This window comes from Hyaena hyaena, unplaced genomic scaffold (assembly GCF_003009895.1).
Source record: "Hyaena hyaena isolate Hyena2069 unplaced genomic scaffold, ASM300989v1 scaffold_347, whole genome shotgun sequence".
NCBI classification, from domain to species: Eukaryota; Metazoa; Chordata; class Mammalia; order Carnivora; family Hyaenidae; genus Hyaena; species Hyaena hyaena.
Window position 1 is genome coordinate 958,958 of NW_024080979.1, and position 20,264 is coordinate 979,221.

The window sequence follows — 20,264 nt, forward strand, 5'->3', positions numbered from 1 at the left end:
TCAATCAACATAGTTCAGTAATAATTAAGTATATTATGCTATATCCATACTAAGGAATATATTGGGAATATTAAAAATGATGATCTAGTTCTACACAGGGAATGATTTCTACAACATCACTAGGCTAAAAAAAAAACAAAACCATGTCTCAAAATAGTATATACAGTGTGATCCAGTTCTTGCTTTAAAAATGCATGTCCCCATGTATGCACAGTAGAGAAATCTGGAAGGATATAAATCAAAATGGTAATAGCACTTGATCTTGAGTGGCAGGATTATGGATGCTGTTTTCTTTCTTTATATGTTTCAGCATTACCAAAATTGTTTTACTGTGTGTGTCTTCAGCCATAAATAGGCAATAACGTCGCCCCTTATGATACAGGAGAGTAGGTATTTGGGAATGCACCTGCAGAGATGCGTTCTCCAGACTATACACCTTGAATCTGCAGCATGAACGCCATCTTGGTTTTCATAACTATGAGAAGGTGATAGTCAGGAAAAAAGTGTGACAGCAACAGAGTTCTTGTAGTGATAGTAAAAAACTACCTGGGGCCTTGGGTTTGGTTTCTTATGGGCTTTTTACTGTGGTAAAATACACATAATGTAAAATTTACCATTTTGACCATTTCTACATGTACAGTTTAGTGACATAAGTACATGCACATTGTGGTGCTACCATCACCACCATCCCTCGCCAGAACTTAATATCATCTCATTTTGAAACTCTGTACCCATTAAACACTAACTCCCCATTCCCCATCCCCCATCACCTGTAACCATTGTCTTCCCTTCTGTCTCTATGAACTTGACTCTTCTAGGTGCCTCATATAAGTGGAATCATACAAATTTGCTCTTTGTGACTGTCTTATTTCACTTAGCATAATGTCTTCAATATTCATCCATGTTGTAGCAGATGACAGAATTTCCTTCCCTTTTAAGATTTAATATTCCCTTATATGGATATACCATGTTATGTTTTATCCGTTCATCTATCGATGGACATTTGGGATCTCTGTGGCTTTGCTTTAAAATGACTGTGTTTGGGGTGCCTGGGTTGCTCAGTCCATTGAGCATCCGATTCCAGCTCAGGTCATGATCTCACACTTGGTGAGTTCAAGCCCCACATCAGGCTCACAGCTGTCATCACAGAACCCACTTCGAATCCTCTATCTCCCTCTCTCTGCCCCTCCCACACTTATGTTCTCTCAAAAAATAAATGAATATTAATAAACAATTAAATTAAGTTAAATGACTGTGCTTTGAGGATCTGGTTTGAACTCAGGCATTTGGCAGCTGGAAAGATTTCAAAGCAACAAATGATTTTGAGGGAGAATGAGGGAGTAGGGAGAAAATCAAAATCAGTGCTGCTTCACACTGCTTGGAGGGGCCGCTTTCAAAGCAGAATACAGAAAACTCATTTTTTTTTCTCCAAAACTTATTTTTCTCCCTTTACTTCTCCCTGGACAATCACCCGATGAAAGTGAAGAAGCAAGAAAACACAGGTGATAGCTAATTTTGACTATTCCTCTTCTAAGTCTTTTACCAACATGGATGTGTTGGTTTTGGTTTTGGTTTTGGTTTTGGTTTTGCTTTGTTTTTTGCTGCTTGTGTCACATGTAGTGCTTCTTACTATAACATTGCTTTTCTGCAATCTTAGCCATCATCGAGATGAGATCTGCTGGGGTCTGTTCATACACGAGGAACTCATTCATTCCTTCATCGGGAAACCTGTCTTCAGCACCTACTAGAACCCAGCCATGCCAGCCTGTGGTTCTAGCACTTCTCAAAAATTAAATGGAAACATCCATCCTCAGAAGATACAATTAAACTACATGTGGCTTGATATTAAGAAATAGATCTGGGGGCACCTGGGGCATAGTCAGTAGAGCATGAGACTCTTGATCTCGGGGTCGTTAAGTTCAAGCCCCATGTTGGATATAGAGCTTACTTACCAAAAAAAAAAAAAGAGAGAGAGAGAGAAAGAAAAAGAAAAAAATATCTGCCTGTGGAGTAAGAGACTTGTGCCCCATCACTGGGACAAAACCTTTTTTTCATGCCAGTATGGTAGCAGTTGCACGAAGCTATAATTTAGTAAACAACAAGTATAGGGCTGTCGTCCATCATCGCTAGTATTCTGTTAATTGGTTCGAAGTTACTTTGTTGAACTTCCTGTCAGGCTCTACTTCCAGAGAGAAGCAACTATCTGGCAAGTGCAAATTACTTAAGTGCAAAGAGATGAGTAATTGTAACTGCATTCATTAGAAGACAGGTTTTAAGTTAATTCTGTTACAGTACTGTATTTCATATTCCGCTTATGATACAGGAGTGTTCCCTGGTGCCTGAGCTAAAGCTGGGGAGAACCTAAGCTCCACGGGATCATTTTAGAGAACTGGTTGGTGCTAACCCCAATCTCAGCCTGAATTTTTGCCTTGTGTCCATCCACCATTGCCGCTCCTCCCTTGATATGTCAAGAACACTGATGAGTCTCCTTCCGAGCTCCCTTCACCTGAGTGGGTCTTGCTGCCTCAGAAAAGGTTATTATTCTCTCTGTTTTCTCTTTGCCCTTAGACCGTCGTCTGCAAATAGCATCAGTAGCAACACATCTTCGAATCACAGTGGCTACACTCCGGAACCCCCGCTACCCCCAGCTGGAGGCGACCTCAACAGCCGGCTGTCAAGTGATGAAGGGGAGATGGATGGAGCCGACGAACCCGAGAAGTTAGACTGTCATTTCTCTACCCACCACCCCAGACCTCTTGCGGTAGGCCACCTTGTTTCCGTCCATGCATTCCCCCCCACCCCCACTCCCCCTCAGTGCTCTGCGGGCGTTTAGGTCATCATGTCAGACAGCACGCGCTCCCAAGGAGAGGCTGCCAGCACAGTGCTTTATGGAAAGGTACACCCTGACGTTGAGTGATTGCCTTCGAAACACCCTTGAAAATCACAGAAGGAAAGGGCATGGCTCCCTACTGGTTATAATCCTTTAAACACCCGAGTATCTGTGGGCCAAGGATGCTTGAGAAATAGTGTTTATACAAGCGCACTGGGGAGCTGACCTTGTGGCTCTGCCCATCGGAAAAGGGAGCCTCTGGTTTTCAAGAGTTCGTCTGCCTCACCTGCTTTGGGAACCGTCTGTCTTAGCAGTGTGCCAGGTGTCAGGCTTGCTGCCTTTCTCCCCTGTTGATTTGGAGTTTTATTGTTATTAGTAAGCGTGACCATATGGCACCAGAACTGAGAGAGAGAGAGTGTGGAGGAGAGGAGAGGAGAGGAGAGGAGAGGAGAGGAGAGGAGAGGAGAGGAGAGGAGAGGAGAGGAGGAGAGGAAGCATTTCACGTCAGCATGATTGGCGATGAACAGAAAGGTACATTCCTTCCCAGTTCCTTGAAAGAGTCCACTTTTGACAGTTCAGAAGGGCATTGAAATCAAGGTGGGAAATATAAGGAGGCATGAGCTGAAGGCTTGTTTCTGTTTGCTCTACAAACACTTAAGAAGGGACTGTCTGGTGTTTCTATCACAGAGCTAAATTCAGGGGGCCCTGAACGTGGGACCCCATGGCCGGGTTGCCCTGCTCTCAGCCTGAGCCCTGCACGGTTAGCTTTGACTATCCCTCGATGTCGTGGGCTGTGTAGATAAAATCAATCCTGAATCAGGGCACCTGGTTGGCTCAGTCGGTGGGATGTGGGACTCTTCACCTCAGGATTGTGAGCTCGAGCCCCGTGCAGGATGAACAGGTCACTTAAATAAAGAAGATCTTTTAAAAAAAAAAAAAAAAATCAATCCTGCATCAAGATAGAGTGAGCTCCTCCTCCCTTCTATCTGTGTGATGAATAAAGGCCAAATTCACTTCCTATTTCTGGGGATGATGTTGACCTGAGGTTCACAAGCATCCTAAGACTTGCTACTTCGCCAGTACAGAAATAGGGACAATGAGGAATGCCTTTGACTGCCAGGAATGAAAATTGAACTCATACAGTGTCCATACACTGTGGCCATTTATTCATCTCACCTAACAGGAAGCCCAGAGGTAGGCAATTCCAAGCTTGGCTCAGCATCTCTGCAATATGGTGTTTCTTTCTTTCTTTTTTAATTTATTTTGGTGAAGGGGGGGCGGAGACAGAGGATCTGAAGTGGGCTCTGTGCTGACAGCAGAAAGCTGGGTGAGGGGCTTGAAATTACGAACTGTGAGATCATGACCTGAGCCGAAGTAGATGCTTAACTGACCGAGCCACCCAGGCGCCCCTACAATACGATGTTTCTGAGAGAGAATCCCTACAGCCCTTTTCGCCTGTCATACATGATCTCACTATGTCTGAAACAGTCCCGGTTCACATCCTCACCCAGTAGCGCTCTCCAAAGTCTGGAAAGGGACACATGGAAAGGGCGTCTTTGCCTAAGATGCCAGCTTATGTCATTTCTTGGGGAAGAAAATCTTCCAAGTAGCTCCCCAGGAGGCTTCCACGCACATCTAGCAGAAATGGGTCACATGCCCACCCCTACACCAATGAGTGACACAGCAGGATGGGGTTGCTGTGACACGGGATGAACATAGCCGTGATTCATCTCAAGGTTGTGGGAAGAGACCCCCCTTTCCCTGCTCCCCATTCTCTGTGTGGCTCCATTCAAAAGGAAAAGGAGGGAGAAGCTGGGGTAGGATGGCATTCGATGAGACTGGCTGCCCGTGGAATCTGGCACGGTGACCAGCCCAGTGAAGACCTATCCACGGAGGGCACAGTGTGCAGCCGAGGACAGGAGCCTACCGGGGCGTGTAACCTTGCATCCGTATTGAAGGAGAGACATAGTGGGCCTCCGGCTTCCAAGTCTAAAAAAGAGACTGGGCTCTACCAGAAGGCCAGACTCCAGAGCACAGGATATTTGTCCAAATGACAAGCTGCCAGGTTACAGTGGATTAGCTCAACTCTGGGCATGGTGGATTTGTGCGCCCTTAATGTTTTGCTGATGTAAATGGAAAGGACAATGCTTTATCCTTTGTTTCATGGTCAATTGATATATTATATCATTTTTTTTTGTAACGAAACAGTCATTCAGGGTGTCTGTAGCAACTGGGATGAAGGAAGAAAAGATGCCTAGACCTGGAACAGCTCCCACATGCTGCTAGGGACCAGCTTCCCCGTTGGAGACTCCCCTTTGTGTATTTTCTTGCACGGTTGGTAACTGCTTGATAAAGTGCAGAAAAGAGTTTTTCATCAGGAGTACCAGATTTGATGGGTGGCAAAATTCTAATGCAAAACCCCCAAAACGTAAGCAGAGACAAAACAAAGGGAAGGTCTTGCATTTCCTCCTAAGAACCGTTCCAAAGGCTGGTTCCAGGAAGGGTTTGTGGAATGAATCCAAACCCAGCACTGTGTCTGGGATGGAGGCCAGGGAGCTGCTGGGAGGTCTGGGGGAAGAGGCTGCATTTGAGTTACAGAGTCTTATGCAGACTCGCCTGAGCTCTAGACCCGCCAAATGTCACCTTCTCAGAGGCCGCTTCTTGCATTTCTGTCTACCGGCCTTCTGGCTGCCCTGACATCATAATCCAGTGATGTTCATTAAACATCTTTACCGTTCATATTTCAGCCATGTGCTTTAAATGTGATGATTTGCTTTAAACATCGTGTGGGACCTTATGTCTCGAATCCATTCTTTAGCCCAAATCCCTTCCCTACCATCCTCATACTGAGGAGGAAGAAGAGAATGAGGTTTTGAGTCTTGATGCCTTGATCATCAAGCCAGGTGCATAGGCTTTATTTATACAGAACATATACCCAGCCAGGGCACCTGGGTGACTCCGTTGGTTAAGTGTCCGACTTCAGCTCAGGCCATTATCTCACAGCTCATGAGTTCAAGCCCACATCAGGCTCTGTGCTGACAGCTCAGAACCTGGAGCCTGCTTCACATTCTGTGTCTCATTTTCTCTCTGCCCCTCCCCTGCTCGTGCTCTGTTTCTCTCTCTCTCTCTCTCTCAAAAATAAATAAACATTTAAAAACTTTTAAAGAACACAAAACATCCATGTACTGATTCCGAGATGAAAGGTAATAAAATATGTAACAGGTGTGGAAGCTCAAAGGGGCGAGGTTGGTCAGATAATGACCATTGGGAACAAGAGTCTCGATTAGGGCACTGGGAGAGGGGAGAATTGAAACTTCAAGAGAAGAGGGAAGGGGATGGCAAGCAGAGGGAACAGTACGAATGGAAGCTTGGTGGCAGTGACATTGCCGTGCAGCCTAGAAGTGCCAAGGGGCGGACGTGAGGTCAGGACCAGGGAAGGAAGGAATTTAGCCCAGTTGGAAGGGAAGTGGCTCTGTTGACAACAGATAGGAAAACTCCAACCAGTGGGCAGACTGCATCAGAACAAGCAGTTTCCGTGACCGTGATGAGAAGCGCAGAACCGCCGAGTCCCTGGAGAAGATGGATGACACCGTATGCGGTCGGTGCTGTAAATCATCCTGACTGCTGGTTGTTCTTGGTTTGATCTGGTTTGTTACTGTTTTGGGGTGGTTTTTTTTGTTGTTTTTACCCTAAAATGCTGGCTCAGTCTAGGTGTAGACAAGGTAGCCCTCCGTGCCACAGAAAACTGAATGTCACTATTGTTGAGTCATAACGTGAAGTTCTGCAGAAAATCTAAAACACAAATGAAAGCACCGCAGAGATATTTTTGGCTTCGGTACTATTTGCTTCTTTATTTTGAGTAAAATTGTACCCCTGTGTGTTTTTGTGCAAACGTTATTTTTCTCTGCAGGGTCTGTATTAGCTTATTAACCTGTAATCAAAATTTAAATGTGTTTTTTTCCCCCTCACAGTTTTGCTCATTCGGGAGTCGCCTCATGGGACGAGGGTACTATGTGTTTGATAGAAGATGGGATCGTTTTCGATTCGCACTAAACTCCATGGTAGAAAAACACTTGAATTCCCAGATGTGGAAGTAAGTGCGCAGTTTTCGTGCTGTATGTGCTCAGAGCTGCCCCACGACGGTCTGAACCCCAGCTTTCTAGATCAATGTTGGTAGCTGGCTTTTCGTAGAACAAACTTATTCTGAGAACAGGATCCCCAATTAATTCGTAAATGTCAGCTCTTCTTAACAGCTTGCCCCCTGGTTTCTCAGAGACAAGTAGGATGTATGGTATGCCTTGTCTTCTTTGGAGATCATTTTTGTGTCGATAATCTTCTAAACTAGGTGAAAAGGGTAGTAGATAAGATCTCATGTATGCAAGAGTGTTAAAGGGCCTTTTTGCTATGACTAAGAACATTTAAGGATACTAAGAATATGTCTCTGTTTGTAATGTTAATGCTACAATGTCAATGCTAAAAACTTCACTATGGCTATGGACCAATTTATAAATGTTTAATGTCCTGTGAAAAAATATGTACAGTGGCCAACATGGCAGATCCCGGGTGATGTTCGAAGTAGGTTAAGCTTGTCTTTGGCCCTTCCCACCTTGCTAGATCTCTCTCCTGGCCTCTCCCTGTGTTTCTCTCCACCTTAAACCCCAGCTTCTATTCCATTTCTCTGAGCCCCCTTTGTTCTCCAAAACCTCCCAATAGGAGATTCATAAAAAAGGGAAGAACACTTCCTGACTTAGGCAAATGCCACTGTAAGAGAATGACACGCTAAACCCTCTCCCAAGCACAGCACGTAAGGAACTCCCGTGCCAGCCACTCGGTAACACACGGCCAGCCCGCTGGCAGCCCCCGCCCCCACTCCTACCAAGGTGAGCTCGTAAGACTTCATAGATCCCTCAGGTCTAGAGTCATGGATCCCTCAGGTCTAGGCCCAGAAAAAGCCAACGCTGAACCCTCACCCTGCCCATGGAAGCTCAGGAAGGGCAGGAAGGCTCTCCTGAGACATGGGAGGGTGCTGTGGGGGTAGACACAGAAACAGAACTCGGAGCTTGCCCCTCCCCCAGCTTCCCTCCTCTCCCCCTGGCAGCCCCTGTTCCCCACGACCCCCAAAGAGCTTCAGGACCCCAACATGTAGCAGAAGCAAGCCCCACGGTGTGTGCCGTTAATGGGCCTAGTGGACTAAATGTTGACCCTTACCACAAAGCAGGAAAGGGCCACAAGAGAAGCTTATCATTTCTTCCCACCGAAGCGACCACCCAGTGTGTCCGAAAGGCACCCTGGGTGTCTGCCCGTGTCCATTGCAAACACCAACAAATGGGCGCTGCATGCGGGGTTACCGTGTTCGCGGCTGTTTGGTTGTCTACCTTTCCATGCTTGTCCCCCCAAGATGGCAGCCTGCCCCGGTAATGCTGGCAGCTCTTTGCACTCCTGTGTCGTGGAAGCGTAAATCCCGGACACATGCAAGGAATGTGTTGATCTGTATTTCGCTACCTGGTGTCCTGTCAGCTCAAGCTCCATATTCCTTTCCTCCTCAGGCACAGAAACCCGAGCCCCAGGGCATCAGGTCCCTCCCCCCTTTTCAGGACTTGCCTAACCAATCTGCTGTCACTGAGCAACATTGGGGCTGCCTGGGTGTCAACTCTGGAGAGCGTAGCACCCCGCTGCCCTCTCAGCCTCGCTGCCCAAACCCCAGGCCCCGACGGGCCCGAACCTGGAGGGATGGCAGCCGATGGGGGCGTGGAAGACATTAGGAAGAAAAGGAACGGCCAAGACTCTTTTTTCTTTAACAAGCATTTAACTCTGCATCAGGAGACGCCAACACAGTATTCTCTTTCAGCCAGGTCAGCATCTGGATCTCCGTGCCAGCTGGCAGGGGAGGACGGGCACTGTCAGTAATTTATTCGCGTCTGTGGGCTCTTGTACGGGACTCCCCTAGGCCAGCGTGCAAAGTTTAAACCAGGGCACAGTCCGCAAAGCTGAAATTCGCTGCCTTTTGTTACCTAGAAAAACGAGTAAACAGTTTAGCATGGGGGGGAGGGGCTCCCCCAGACAGTGAATCGCCACATGCCCCTCGCCCTGCTTCTCCCCTGCCCTCTTTCCCCTCCACTTCTCTGCTATCCACTTACAATTAGTGGAGAGAAGAAGGAAAGGGATAGAAAGTAGGCTAAAAAGTAGCATCCATCCCAATCCTGAGTTCCAGCCCGATAAGACTGGGGACTTCAGCCCTGCTCGTCGGCACAGGTTGAAGCACAAATTTATACTATTGAATTGGAAAGTCACAAACTGGGACTTTCAGAGTCGATCCCACTGAAGGGCGTTGATTGGGGTGCTCTCTAAATGAGCCATCTGGTATTCGTAAAATAACATTAATTACAAGTAACTGCAAACCTCTACCCAGTGTATGTCTATCCGTATTTTAGCTGGAAACTTGAGTCAGGGAAAGATGGAGTGGATTGCCCGTGGCTCCAGAGCCAGGCAGCCAAGACAGCAGGGAGACTGTGCTGATGCTACACGTTCCAAGGAATCGTCCCTAACGCGTCAGGAAGGGGTTGTGCAGTGCCAGACAGTTTTAAGGGCGTGTCTAGACCTTTCCGGTCTGGTATCATGGGAGTCCTTGCCCAGCATGCCTAGTTATGTTGCTGCTGAGAATTCACCTGCTCACCCATCTGCCCACCCACCCATCCATCCATCCATCCATTCACTCATTTGTCCATTGCAACAAGAACTAACAGAGCACTGGTTGAATGCAGACAGGGTCTTTTACATTCTTTAGGCCTAAGGAAAAGTAGATTTTCGAATACCATCGTGGCCACACTGGATTTGGCAACATTTTTCTCTTATATTTGATGTGTTTGAGCTGATGCTTTCAAGGACACTGTGCTTCTGTATTCAAGGATCCCTCTGGATTCTACCCTAAGGATGGAAGCCCTAGGCCCCACCAAAGTGCAGGCAGGACACCGAATCTTCAGGGCAGCGCTAGGAGAGGCGCTTCCTTCACACTGGGGCCCCATCCTGGTGCCACAGCCAAGAGGGAGGCTTCCAAGGAGAGAAGGGCTTTCAAGAGGCCCCATCTCACGTCTTGCTTGAAGCTCTGGGGGTGCAAGTCCCAAGCCTGCCCACCATCAAGTACAGCTTTCAAAGAAAGAGAACTAGTTCCTAGCTGCTTGGGGAAAGGGGGTGGCTCAGCTACACTGAAAATGATTTCCAAGGCAAAAGGGGCAGGGGAGCAAGGAGAGAGCTAGGAAAGAGCCCGTTTGAAAATTCACCTGGCTCCTGAGGTCAGTATCCCTTCCTGCAAGAAAAAAAAAAGGAACGGTGACCCCCCCCGCCCCAAAGTCTCTGTGCTCCTCCTCGTTCCCAGAGTAGCAACACTATTGACCCAGGCCATGGTTTGGACATGGCGGTCAAAAGACAGAGTTTACAGGCTGGCTCCAAGAGTGACCCGCCACTGGGTACTGGCCTTGGTTCCACGGACGACAGGAGGCAGGAAGTTTGCTCCCAGGGACCCCCAACCTCCTGGAAGACACCCCCTCCCCCCGACCGTGTGTTCTCCCATGCCCACATCCTGCATCTGTCTTCAGAACAAACTGGAAACTCCCGATCCCCTTGTCTGGATGCATGTGGGTCCCTGTCTTCTCACCTCACCCTGACACAGAGACAGGGAGGCCTGTGGAAGGGCAGCCACACCCCCACTGTAGCTCCCCCGAGGGAGAGCCGAGGCTGGGTGAGGTGAGGAGGAACACATCGGCGGCGGCAGCCCCAAGCTCATGGGGACATACCTCTCTGCAGAGTAAACCAGAGGCTGCAGGCAGCAGGGGCCGGAGAACCTGGCCTGGGAGCAGGGGGGAGCCCTGAGTGGCAGCGTGTAGGGGTGACTCTGGGGGGTGCCGGCGGCAAAGCCCTGTCCTCACACATCTTACTTCAAACTAGGAACTAACTGTGAAATGAGTACTGCTCATTAAAAACCACCTTCATCACTGCCAGGGGAGGAAAAAAAAGAGAGAGAGAACACTGTTGGGGAAATTTCTATTCTAAATAACATTCGCCTTTATTCATGAAGCCAAATCAGCCATTATCCAGTAGCCAAGCACGGAGACAAGGATCTGAAAACCTGGAAGTGATTCAGTATAGGCTGCTGGATGTTGCAATGGGGGAGCCACAGGGAAGGGCCATAATTCAGAGTCCGCCATCCTCCAAGGCTTCATCCTCCATAGTCTGGTTCTACTGGGGTTCCTGTGTAGCCCTGACGCTCACGCTTACTCGAGCCTCTGGAGCTGTGCCAAGCCTGTTTCTCACGGTTTCTCTCTCACTCTTCTCTCATGTTTAGGAAGATCCCTCCTGCGGCAGATAGCCCCATGCCCTCGCCAGCAGCCCACATCTCCACCCCTGTTCCAGCATCCGTTTTACAGCCTTTCAGCAACCCCAGTGCTGTGTATCTTCCTTCAGCCCCCATCAGCTCGAGACTCACCTCTTCTTACATAATGACATCAGCCATGCTCTCAAACGCAGCTTTTGTGGCGTCGCCGGACCCGAGCGCCCTCATGTCACACACCACAGCTTTCCCCCATGTGGCTGCAACCCTCAGCATCATGGACTCAACCTTCAAGGCCCCATCCGCCGTGTCCCCGATACCAGCCGCCATCCCTTCCCCATCCCACAAGCCATCCAAAACCAAAACCAGCAAATCCTCAAAAGTCAAAGACCTGTCCGCCCGTAGCGACGAGTCTCCAAGTAACAAAAAGAGGAAGCCGCAGCCTTCGACTTCCTCCTCCTCCTCCTCATTATCCTTGCAGACATCCCTCTCGTCTCCATTATCAGGGCCCCACAAAAAGAACTGTGTTTTGAATGCCAGTTCAGCTTTGAACTCCTATCAGGCGGCCCCTCCCTATAACAGTCTGTCTGTGCACAACTCAAACAATGGGGTGAGCCCCCTCAGTGCCAAACTGGAGGCCTCAGGACGGACCTCGCTGCCTGGTGGCCCCGCGGACATAGTGAGACACGTGGGCTCGGTGGGCGGCAGCAGTGACTCCTGTCCCCTCTCTGTGCCCTCCCTTGCAGGGGACCTCTCTCTGGCCTCACACAATGCCGTGTCTTCGCTGCCCCTCTCTTTTGACAAATCAGAAGGAAAAAAGCGTAAGAACTCGAGCTCTAGTAGCAAAGCCTGTAAAATCACTAAAATGCCTGGTATGAATAGCGTTCACAAAAAGAACCCGCCCAGCCTTCTTGCACCGGTGCCCGATCCTGTTAACAGCACCTCCTCTCGGCAGGTAAGGGACCCGTGCTTCCAGGGGCCTCCTGGTGCTGCCTTCAGGGGCTCTGGGGGCCAGAGGGAACTGGGCAGCACCCCTGCGTGGCCAGCTAGCTCAGCCAGGTAACAGAGCCGCCTCTATCCTGAGAACCTAGTAGTTAACGGATACTGTGTTGCTGTGTGCTAAGTAAGCTGTTCTAAGCGCTGTGCAAGTACCATTGACTTTTTAAAAAATTTTTTAATGTTAATTTATTATTGAGAGACAGACAGAGCATGAGCATGGGAGGGGTAGAAACGGAGAGACACAGAATCCGAAGCAGGCTCCAGGCTCTGAGCCGTCAGTACAAAGCCAACATAGGGCTCGAACCCACAAACTACGAGATCATGACCTGAGCCAAAGTTGGACACTTTAACTGACTGAGCCACCCAGGTTCACCTAAATACCACTTACTTTAAACCTGATGAACCAGAGCAGTTGGTACAATTGTTAGCACCACTTTACAGATGAGGAAGCTGAGGCACAGAGCGAGTCTGAGTTCCCCCTCCACTTCTGTCTCTCTTGTATCTTGAGTTCTGAGGACAGCTTCATTACATCTGGTCTATGGGAATCCCTCAGTATGAGCCAGAGGCCCAGGCAGTTCCAGTGATGACGGGGGCCACCTGGGCTATGGTACCTCCCAGGTGAACGACTGTCCCCACTCTTCCAGGCAGCCTCGGCCCCACCCCCTCCTACAGTAAAACTGCCTCGCACACTTACAGGCACAGAAGTGTCCGGTGCCACTTGCAGATAGGAGGGTGTATCGTGAGGAAGTCCGGGAATATGGGGCATGGTCCATGAAGAGCCCAAGACCAGCCGTCCTCAAATCTGAGCTCTCCCCTCAGGTGGGGGAGCTACTTAGGAAAGGCCCCACCCCCTCCAGACTCTTCTAGGAGCACCTAGGAGAGGGTGAAGGTGGCCACAGCCTGAGCCCCTCCAGGGCAGCAGGAGAGACGGCGCTACAGCCGCCCATATTTAGAATGAAGTGGGCCAGACCCTAAGCCCAGCCCTGTCTAGGGATGAGGACTATGGAGGAATGAGAGGCAGTTAAACAGATGTTTTAATTTTTATGTCCTCTTTATATGAGACATGTTAAAACCTCACAAAGAGAACATCTTGAGGGGGATTCACACATCACAGGCAAACACATGAGAAACAGCACATTTGAATTTCAAGGGCCAGACAGGCTACAAACTGAGGCCAAGGTGAGACAGGGGGAGACGTAGGTCCCCCAGGGCACTCACGCACGGCTGCAGCTGCAGCAGACACGCCACAATCTGATCCCCCCACTTCCAGAGGTGCAGGGGAAAGGGGCTGGTGCCCACAGGGCCCTCCCTGAGACTAAGCTGCTGGGTGGGGGCCTCCTCCAGGCCTCAGCATGAAAGGCAGAACCAGGGCTTCTTAAACTTGAACTTGCACAGGAATCCCCTGGGGGTCTTATTAACTTGCAGACTCTGGGGTACCAGTCTCTGGCTTACAGGGACTGCCCACACCCTGGGCAACAAGGCTATAGTGTCACCCATTTTATTTTATTTTTAAAGCTTTTACTTATTTATTTATTTTGAAAGAGAGAAAGAGGGAGAGACAATCCCAAGCAGGCTCCGCGCTGTCAGCGTAGCACTGGTGTGGGACTCAAACCCAGGAACTGTGAGATCATGACCTGAGCCAAAATCAAAACTTGGATGTTTAACCAACTGAGCCACCCAAGTGCCCCTACCTAGTGTCACCCATTTTATATAAAGTTCTAGCCACTAACACTTACTTCTGGAATGGGCTCTGTTCCGAGTCAGATATATCAATTCATTTCATCATTAGCTGATATTACCCACCATTTTACAAATGAGTAAACCGAGGCCCAGGAAGGTTACAAAATGCACCCAAAGTCACACAGCAAAGAAATAGTAAGGCTGAGACTTAAACCCAGGCAATTTGACTCTGGAGTCCAGGCTCTTCACCTCCGTGCCTCTGTGTTAATGTTGCCCTGTTTGTTCTTGGGTCAGCAGGACCCGATGAAATGTTTAGTAAACACAATGAATTAGTCCTGAAAGGAGGAGACAAGGCTCCAGCAGGGTATTTATCAAAGGGGGGAAATGAAAAAAGCAAATCACTTAAACAGCTGCCTTGGTCTGGCCAGCATGGGTTCTATAATGCAAGAGACACTTGCCTGGGTGCTTGTCACCAGGCCATTAAGAAAAGGCTTTGTCCAGGGGCACCTGGGTGGCTCAGTCGGCTAAGCATCTGACTTCAGCTCAGGTCATCATCTCACCATTTGTGAGTTCAAGCCCTGCATCAGGCTCTGTGCTGACAGCTCAGAGCCTGGAGCCTGCTTCGGATTCTGTGTCTCCCTCTCTCTCTGCTCCTCCCCTGCTCATGCTCTGCCTCTCTCTGTCTCTCAAAAATAAATAAATGCTAAAAAAAATTTTAAAAAGAAAAGGCTTTGTCCAGGGTCACCACTGGTGATTTCCAAGTGCTGGGGAACGGCCTTGGCAATCTGTGTTGATCCCGTTAGGAGACTGGGAGAAGCATAACATAGGTTGAGGAATTCAAGGTAAACATGGGCTTTGAGAACCAAATGAGGCTCTATTAAATTGTATCTGGGAAGTGCAAGACCAGAATTCACCTCAGAGACATTACATTGAACCAAACACAAGACTTTCAATGTACGGCAAACGTCTTTACGCAAAGGTGAGTTAACATAGAGGACGAGGCTCTTTAGAGGCGCAAGGAGGAGCTGCCTGCCAGAGGGTACTCACCTGAGGACCCAGCCCACCAGGTGCCCAGGATGGTCACAGAGGAAGGGGAGGAGCCTGACGGCCACACCCACCGGCCCCCAGTGCCCTTTGCCTAGTTTTCTGGAGAACGGCAAGGTGTCTGTGTCTCCTGGCCAAGAAAACTGACCCAGAAAAAGATGCAGGCTTTTATCCTGAGCTAGTCCCAGGGAATCTGGGCCGGAAACGAGATGGGACTGGGACTGCTCTGGGAGGTCAGGGGTGGAAAAGCTGCGCCTCTGCAGGGTTAAATGCCCCCCAGGAGGATCCAGGCCTCTCGCCAGATGCCTTTATCCTCACCCCCTGAAACTTACAGTCTACATCTGGGGAGAGTTTCCCTCCGTTCCGCTTTCTCTTTGGGATGGGAGGGGTGTCACCAATGCCCTCTGAGGCATTTTCGTCTCCTCTAACATCTGAGATGGAAACTCGGAGCAGCGCACGGCTCAGAGGGAGGGATGGTGCTGTTGTACCGCAGGCAGCATCGGGTCCCGGGAGTCTTTCACAGGCTAGCGTATCTGAGTAGGGCTTCACTGGTGTCTTTCAGGTTGGGAAAAATAGCAGCCTACCTTTGTCACAGTCCAGTCCTTCAAGCATATCCAGCCCAGGACACAGCCGACAGGTAAGTCACTGGGGGGAAGTGCACAGTGTCACCAGCGGAGAGGCTATGGGCAGTGGGGCAGACCCTGGCTTGCATCCCAGCTCCTGCTAAGAGCAGAGCTTCCTGGCTTCCAAAGCCAGGACTTTTGGTTAGTAGCTGTGTGCTCTTGGTTGAGTTACTTAACCTCTCTGTGCTTCAGTTTCCTCACCCATAAGGGGATCATAATGGCCCCCTCCTATGGCTTTTGTGAAGATCAAATTAATTTATTCACGTAAAGCCTCTAGAAAATGCCTGACACATAACAAACACACAAGTATGAGTCCCGATTTTTTTTTTTATAGTTCATTCTAGGTGGGGTGTATTTTTTTTTAATTTTTAAAATGTTTATCTATTTTTGAGAGAGAGAGAATGAGAAAGACAGAGCTGGGGAGGAGCAGAGAGAGGGAGACACCAAATCCGAAGCAGGCTCCAGGCTCTAAGCTGTCAGCACAGAGCCTGACGTTGGGCTCGAACCCACAAACTGTGAGATCATGACCTGAGCCGAAGTCGGATGCTTAACTGAGCCACCCAGGCACCCGGAGCCCCGATTATTATTAGCAGCTGTGTGATATTAGGTGGATCCACTTCTCTGGGCCTCAGTGTTTCCATCCGTTAAATAGAAAGGTGATGCCTACCTCCTAGCGTTGTGAAAATTAATGGCTTTGACCACAGGGCCTTGCTCGGGACATAGATCAGTCAGTCCTCTCTCAAGGCCGCTGGTGAGTTGTAGCTAATCTGTTCAAGATGTGGTTTCCTGGTAGGAACACCCAGGGTAGATTCAGCAGTTTTTACAAACTCGAGATGTGAGAGTAGTCCGTGTACAAATGATTTTCCACGAGGGACTGTGTGTACCCTTGGGGGAGAGGGTGGGGTGGCGGATTGTGTGTCACACTGGACCAGAAAAACGAACGCGCCATGCTGTTATGTCGTCTTCGACGCGCTACAGGTTTTGCAGAGAACAAACTGCAATGTGTTTGTCTGCATTTTGGCCTTTGAAGTCTCCCTACACTTCAGGTGGTGTTTGGGTAAAGATTATAGGAAGATCATTTTGTATCCCTAGATCAGGGAAATTGTCTCCATCAGTTTGAGTCACTTCCTGCCTGAGCACCTTGAAGCCTATCCTTGGTGCCGGGGCAGGTGAGGGTGGGGGTCTTTGCCCTGGCAACTTGCCTCTGATCTTGACAAGCCTCCTGCACAGCTTGCTGGGTCCACAGGGAGGCTACACGGTCACCCTTAACAAATATAATAATAGCCACATAGCCACTGTTTGTTGACGCTTTGTCTGCAGGTGCCGTGCTGAGCCCTTTACATACATGTAAACCTGTTAGCAACCCTATGAAGGACCAGTGAAAATCCTCATGTTACAGATTGCAGGTACCTGAGCAAAGAGGCTAAGTAACTTGAACCCAAAGCCTCTGTTAATCCAACAGTATACTTCCTTAGATCATTCTCCGTGTGGTGTACAGGTTAAGTCGGAAGAGGTAAATGAATAGAGGCAAAAACAAAGACTGGTTAATTATTGCAGTTCTCTCTCTGGGAGGGGAACCGCACCCCCACCCCACCACATGTATGTCCACTGGGTTTGTCCCCGTGTTTTCCCCCAAGCTAGGAGCTTGGTGGCCACCTCATGTGCACCTCATTTGCTTATTAGCTGTTTTTGCCCAAGGCAAGAGGTGGCACAGGCGGTAGCTTTAAGGGTCAGGGCTGAAAAAAACCAGAGGCTCTGTTTCTGAAATCTTGTGGGTAATCCCACGTGTGGTTTTAACACAAGCTTTTCTTTTCTTTCCTAGAAGACCACCAACAGAACGGGCAGGATAAGGACTCTTCCTTAACAAGACTGTGAAGCCACTTCCAAACCCATGCCTGGCCACCCGAGGCGGGAGGAGGAGGGAGGGGTGTGGCAGCCGGGGAGAGTCTGTTTCCTGTGCTGTGCCAGTGGCTCTGGCCTTTCTTCTTCCTTTTTTAATTGACCGGTTTTTAGTTCCTAAGAGAAAGCAAAAGGCAAAAGAACGTGAATTTAAGATTTACAGAAAACAATACCAGTGTTTGGTTTCAGTTCCTTCATTTGCCACGTGTACGTGTTCTTCCAAGTTCGGGGTCGGCCCTCTAGCTTCCGATGCTGCTACCGCACCATCATTTTGCTCCAGCCAGGAGAGCAGATGTTGCCGAGTGTCAGTTCCTGGTTGGCTTTGTCTGAAACTCTTGAACTTGAGCACATGCCAGTGCTCCTTCCCTTGACCTCTCCCACCCGTCCCTTCCATCCCCTCCCACCTGCCATCCTCGGGGGTCCCCACTGGCCATCGGCAAGGGGCTGACTCTCACGAGTTCCCCTCTGGACAGCGTGCTGGGGGAGGAGCTTTGCTGGGGAAGAGCCTGTGTCTGGGGAGCCGAGAGCAGAGGGCCGGCCCGCACTGAGCGCCCCCAGCAGGTTTCTGTGCAGCACCAGCACCGTAGGAGCCAGATGCTATGGGCGAATTGGAGAAAAGTGGCCACTGAACTGTGTCATTTACCCAATACCACTGTCCAGCTGTGCAGCTCAGAGACGATATCATGGGTCAGGAACAGGGGCTGGAATAGGCCTGGAAGGTGACAGGAAGCAGAGCATATGCGTAGGGGAGGATATCTCCCCAAAGACGGAGGAAACTGGGCAACTGACCATCTGAGCTTTTTAGGAATCCATGCTGCACAGTCCCTCCCAGGGTGCCATGCACAAGGGCCCCAAAGCTGAGTGAGCCAGAGCAGAAGGGATCCCTGCTCTGTGAAAAGGGCCCCCTGTGAAAAGGGCCTGAGACCCCAGAGCCCACTGTGGGGGGGGAAGTTCCTAAGCTGCCCTACGGGGCTAGGCCAGAGGAGAAAAAGCAAGGGTCTGAGGGAAAGCTTCCATGGAGGGTTAAATATCAAACACCTTGGTAGAATAAATACTAGCACTGACTGCCCGCCCCCTCCCAGGCCCCGGGCCCCAGGGTCCCGTGCAACAGTATACTCAGAGCTCAGCTTATCCTAGGTTATCACAAGCCCAGACCCACATACAGCCCAGCCACCACCTAGTGAAGAGTCATTTGGAAGAGAGGGAAGAAAGAAGCCAGAGCCCTGCCACTCTAAAACCGTTCACACTGGAGTTTTGAAAGAAATAGCAATATGATTAGCTCTAAAAGGGAATCATAATCAGGAAAGGAATTCACAATATGACATAGGCATTCTGTGCTATTAATCATAAAACTTTGCATACGAGATAATAGCAAGATCCTAGGACGTTTGGCTTCATCCCTAACTCAGAAATGAACGCCCGATTTACAGCTGGATGCACAGCATCACCCCCACCCTGAAGTTTCCCTTTTCCTTCCCATCCCCCCCAACCCAAAGATCAGACTACTGTTAAGTTTCACCACATTGGAATTTGCGAAGACGGGAAGCAAACGGAGTGATTTGTATCAATGGAATTGCACTGACAGTGTTTCTTATAGGATTCCTAAAATTTTTAATATAAAATGAAATTTTTTTAAAAATCAGGAGTTGATATTAGGTACCAGGACATTAGTTCAGACGATTTCATTTTTATTTCTACAGTGTTAAAAGTGCACTTATATGCTGGTTTATTTACGTCTTGGGAAAAAGAGACTGCGAATTGAAGGGAAGATGGTTACTCTTTCTTTTTTAAAAAAAAAAAGTTAAGGCAGATTTTAAGACTTATAAATGTTTAAGAAATTATAAACAGGTTAGACCCTTTGGAAAAAAGTTTAGAAAATATTCTTAAAGTAAATTTTTATAGTGTTAATTTTGTAATAATTTATGTTTTACTATATTACAGAGCTAACTGACCAGAATAGTTTCAGAAACAATATGAAACGTAGGAAAGTTTAAGCAATGTTTATATTTTTAAAATGTTCTTTGAATTATGTTTTTATTGTACATTTCTTCTGACTGAAAAGTATGTACATATCTTTGTTATTTTTGCACAAGTTTTGTCTTGTTCGGTTTTAAGAAGTCTATTGGTTTTTTTAATAATTTATTTTAAGTTGTAAAAACTTGCAGGAGTAACAAAAAACAAAAACAAATCTCAGCAACAAAATAACCCTCTGAGTTATAAACTCTCTTACACTCGAAGAGGGAAAACAAAGGTTGAGAGATTAAGTGGCTGCTAACTGAGCAATTCAATAGGTTTTGACATGTTAGCTGTCTCCATCTGGAATTGCAACCCGGAATAAAGAGGCTCCCCACCGATGCTGCTTACTTGGTGAAAGACTGTGGCTCTGACCAAGGTGAGGACATTGCTGGAAAACTGAGCAAAAAAGGGAAAACCCACGGTGTTTCTTCCTTCACAATCAACCACAGGTTTACTTTATAATGATGTATTAAAAAACTCACAGCTTGAAAAGTGGAATGCAAATAAAAGGTTTTCTTTGGGTTTGTTTTAATGGAGTTCAACTGGACCAGCCTATTAAGCATTATTAGGGTGATCTCCTTTGGGTACTTCTGCGCATCCCACCCAACCCTCCCTTCCCAGCCCCTTGACTGCACACACACTACCACCACCACCAACAACAACCACCCCCCATTTGCCTGAAGATCTTGTGACTTGTCGCCAGCCATAGAGGCTTGAAAGCTCTGGTTGTTAAGCATAACACAATGCATAGACCTGTCAGCCATAAAAAAAAAAAAAAAAAAAAAAACGACTTGGATAACTTGTATGCCTTCTTTTGTATCAATGTACCAATTGTAAATAATGCTGATCA

At 48.4% G+C, this 20,264-nt stretch overlaps 1 protein-coding gene across 8 annotated transcripts in view; it reads left to right on the forward strand.

Moving 5' to 3' along the window:
- ATXN7L1 (ataxin 7 like 1) overlaps window positions 1-19,207 on the forward strand; it is a 249,829-nt gene extending 230,622 nt beyond the window's left edge. For 4 of the 8 annotated variants that reach the window (XM_039249789.1, XM_039249792.1, XM_039249796.1 and 1 more), the window contains 6 exons: window positions 2,569-2,761; window positions 6,802-6,923; window positions 8,377-8,682; window positions 11,169-12,108; window positions 15,439-15,513; window positions 17,322-19,207. In XM_039249789.1, the coding sequence (XP_039105720.1) occupies window positions 2,569-2,761; window positions 6,802-6,923; window positions 8,377-8,682; window positions 11,169-12,108; window positions 15,439-15,513; window positions 17,322-17,363 (1,678 nt within the window). In that variant the 3' untranslated portion in view covers window positions 17,364-19,207. Of the gene's footprint in view, window positions 1-2,568; window positions 2,762-6,801; window positions 6,924-8,376; window positions 8,683-11,168; window positions 12,109-15,438; window positions 15,514-16,819; window positions 16,900-17,321 lie in introns of those variants that run through there. The other 4 variants (XM_039249790.1, XM_039249791.1, XM_039249793.1 and 1 more) reach the window with 4 other exon arrangements.
- Window positions 19,208-20,264: the final 1,057 nt, after the last annotated feature.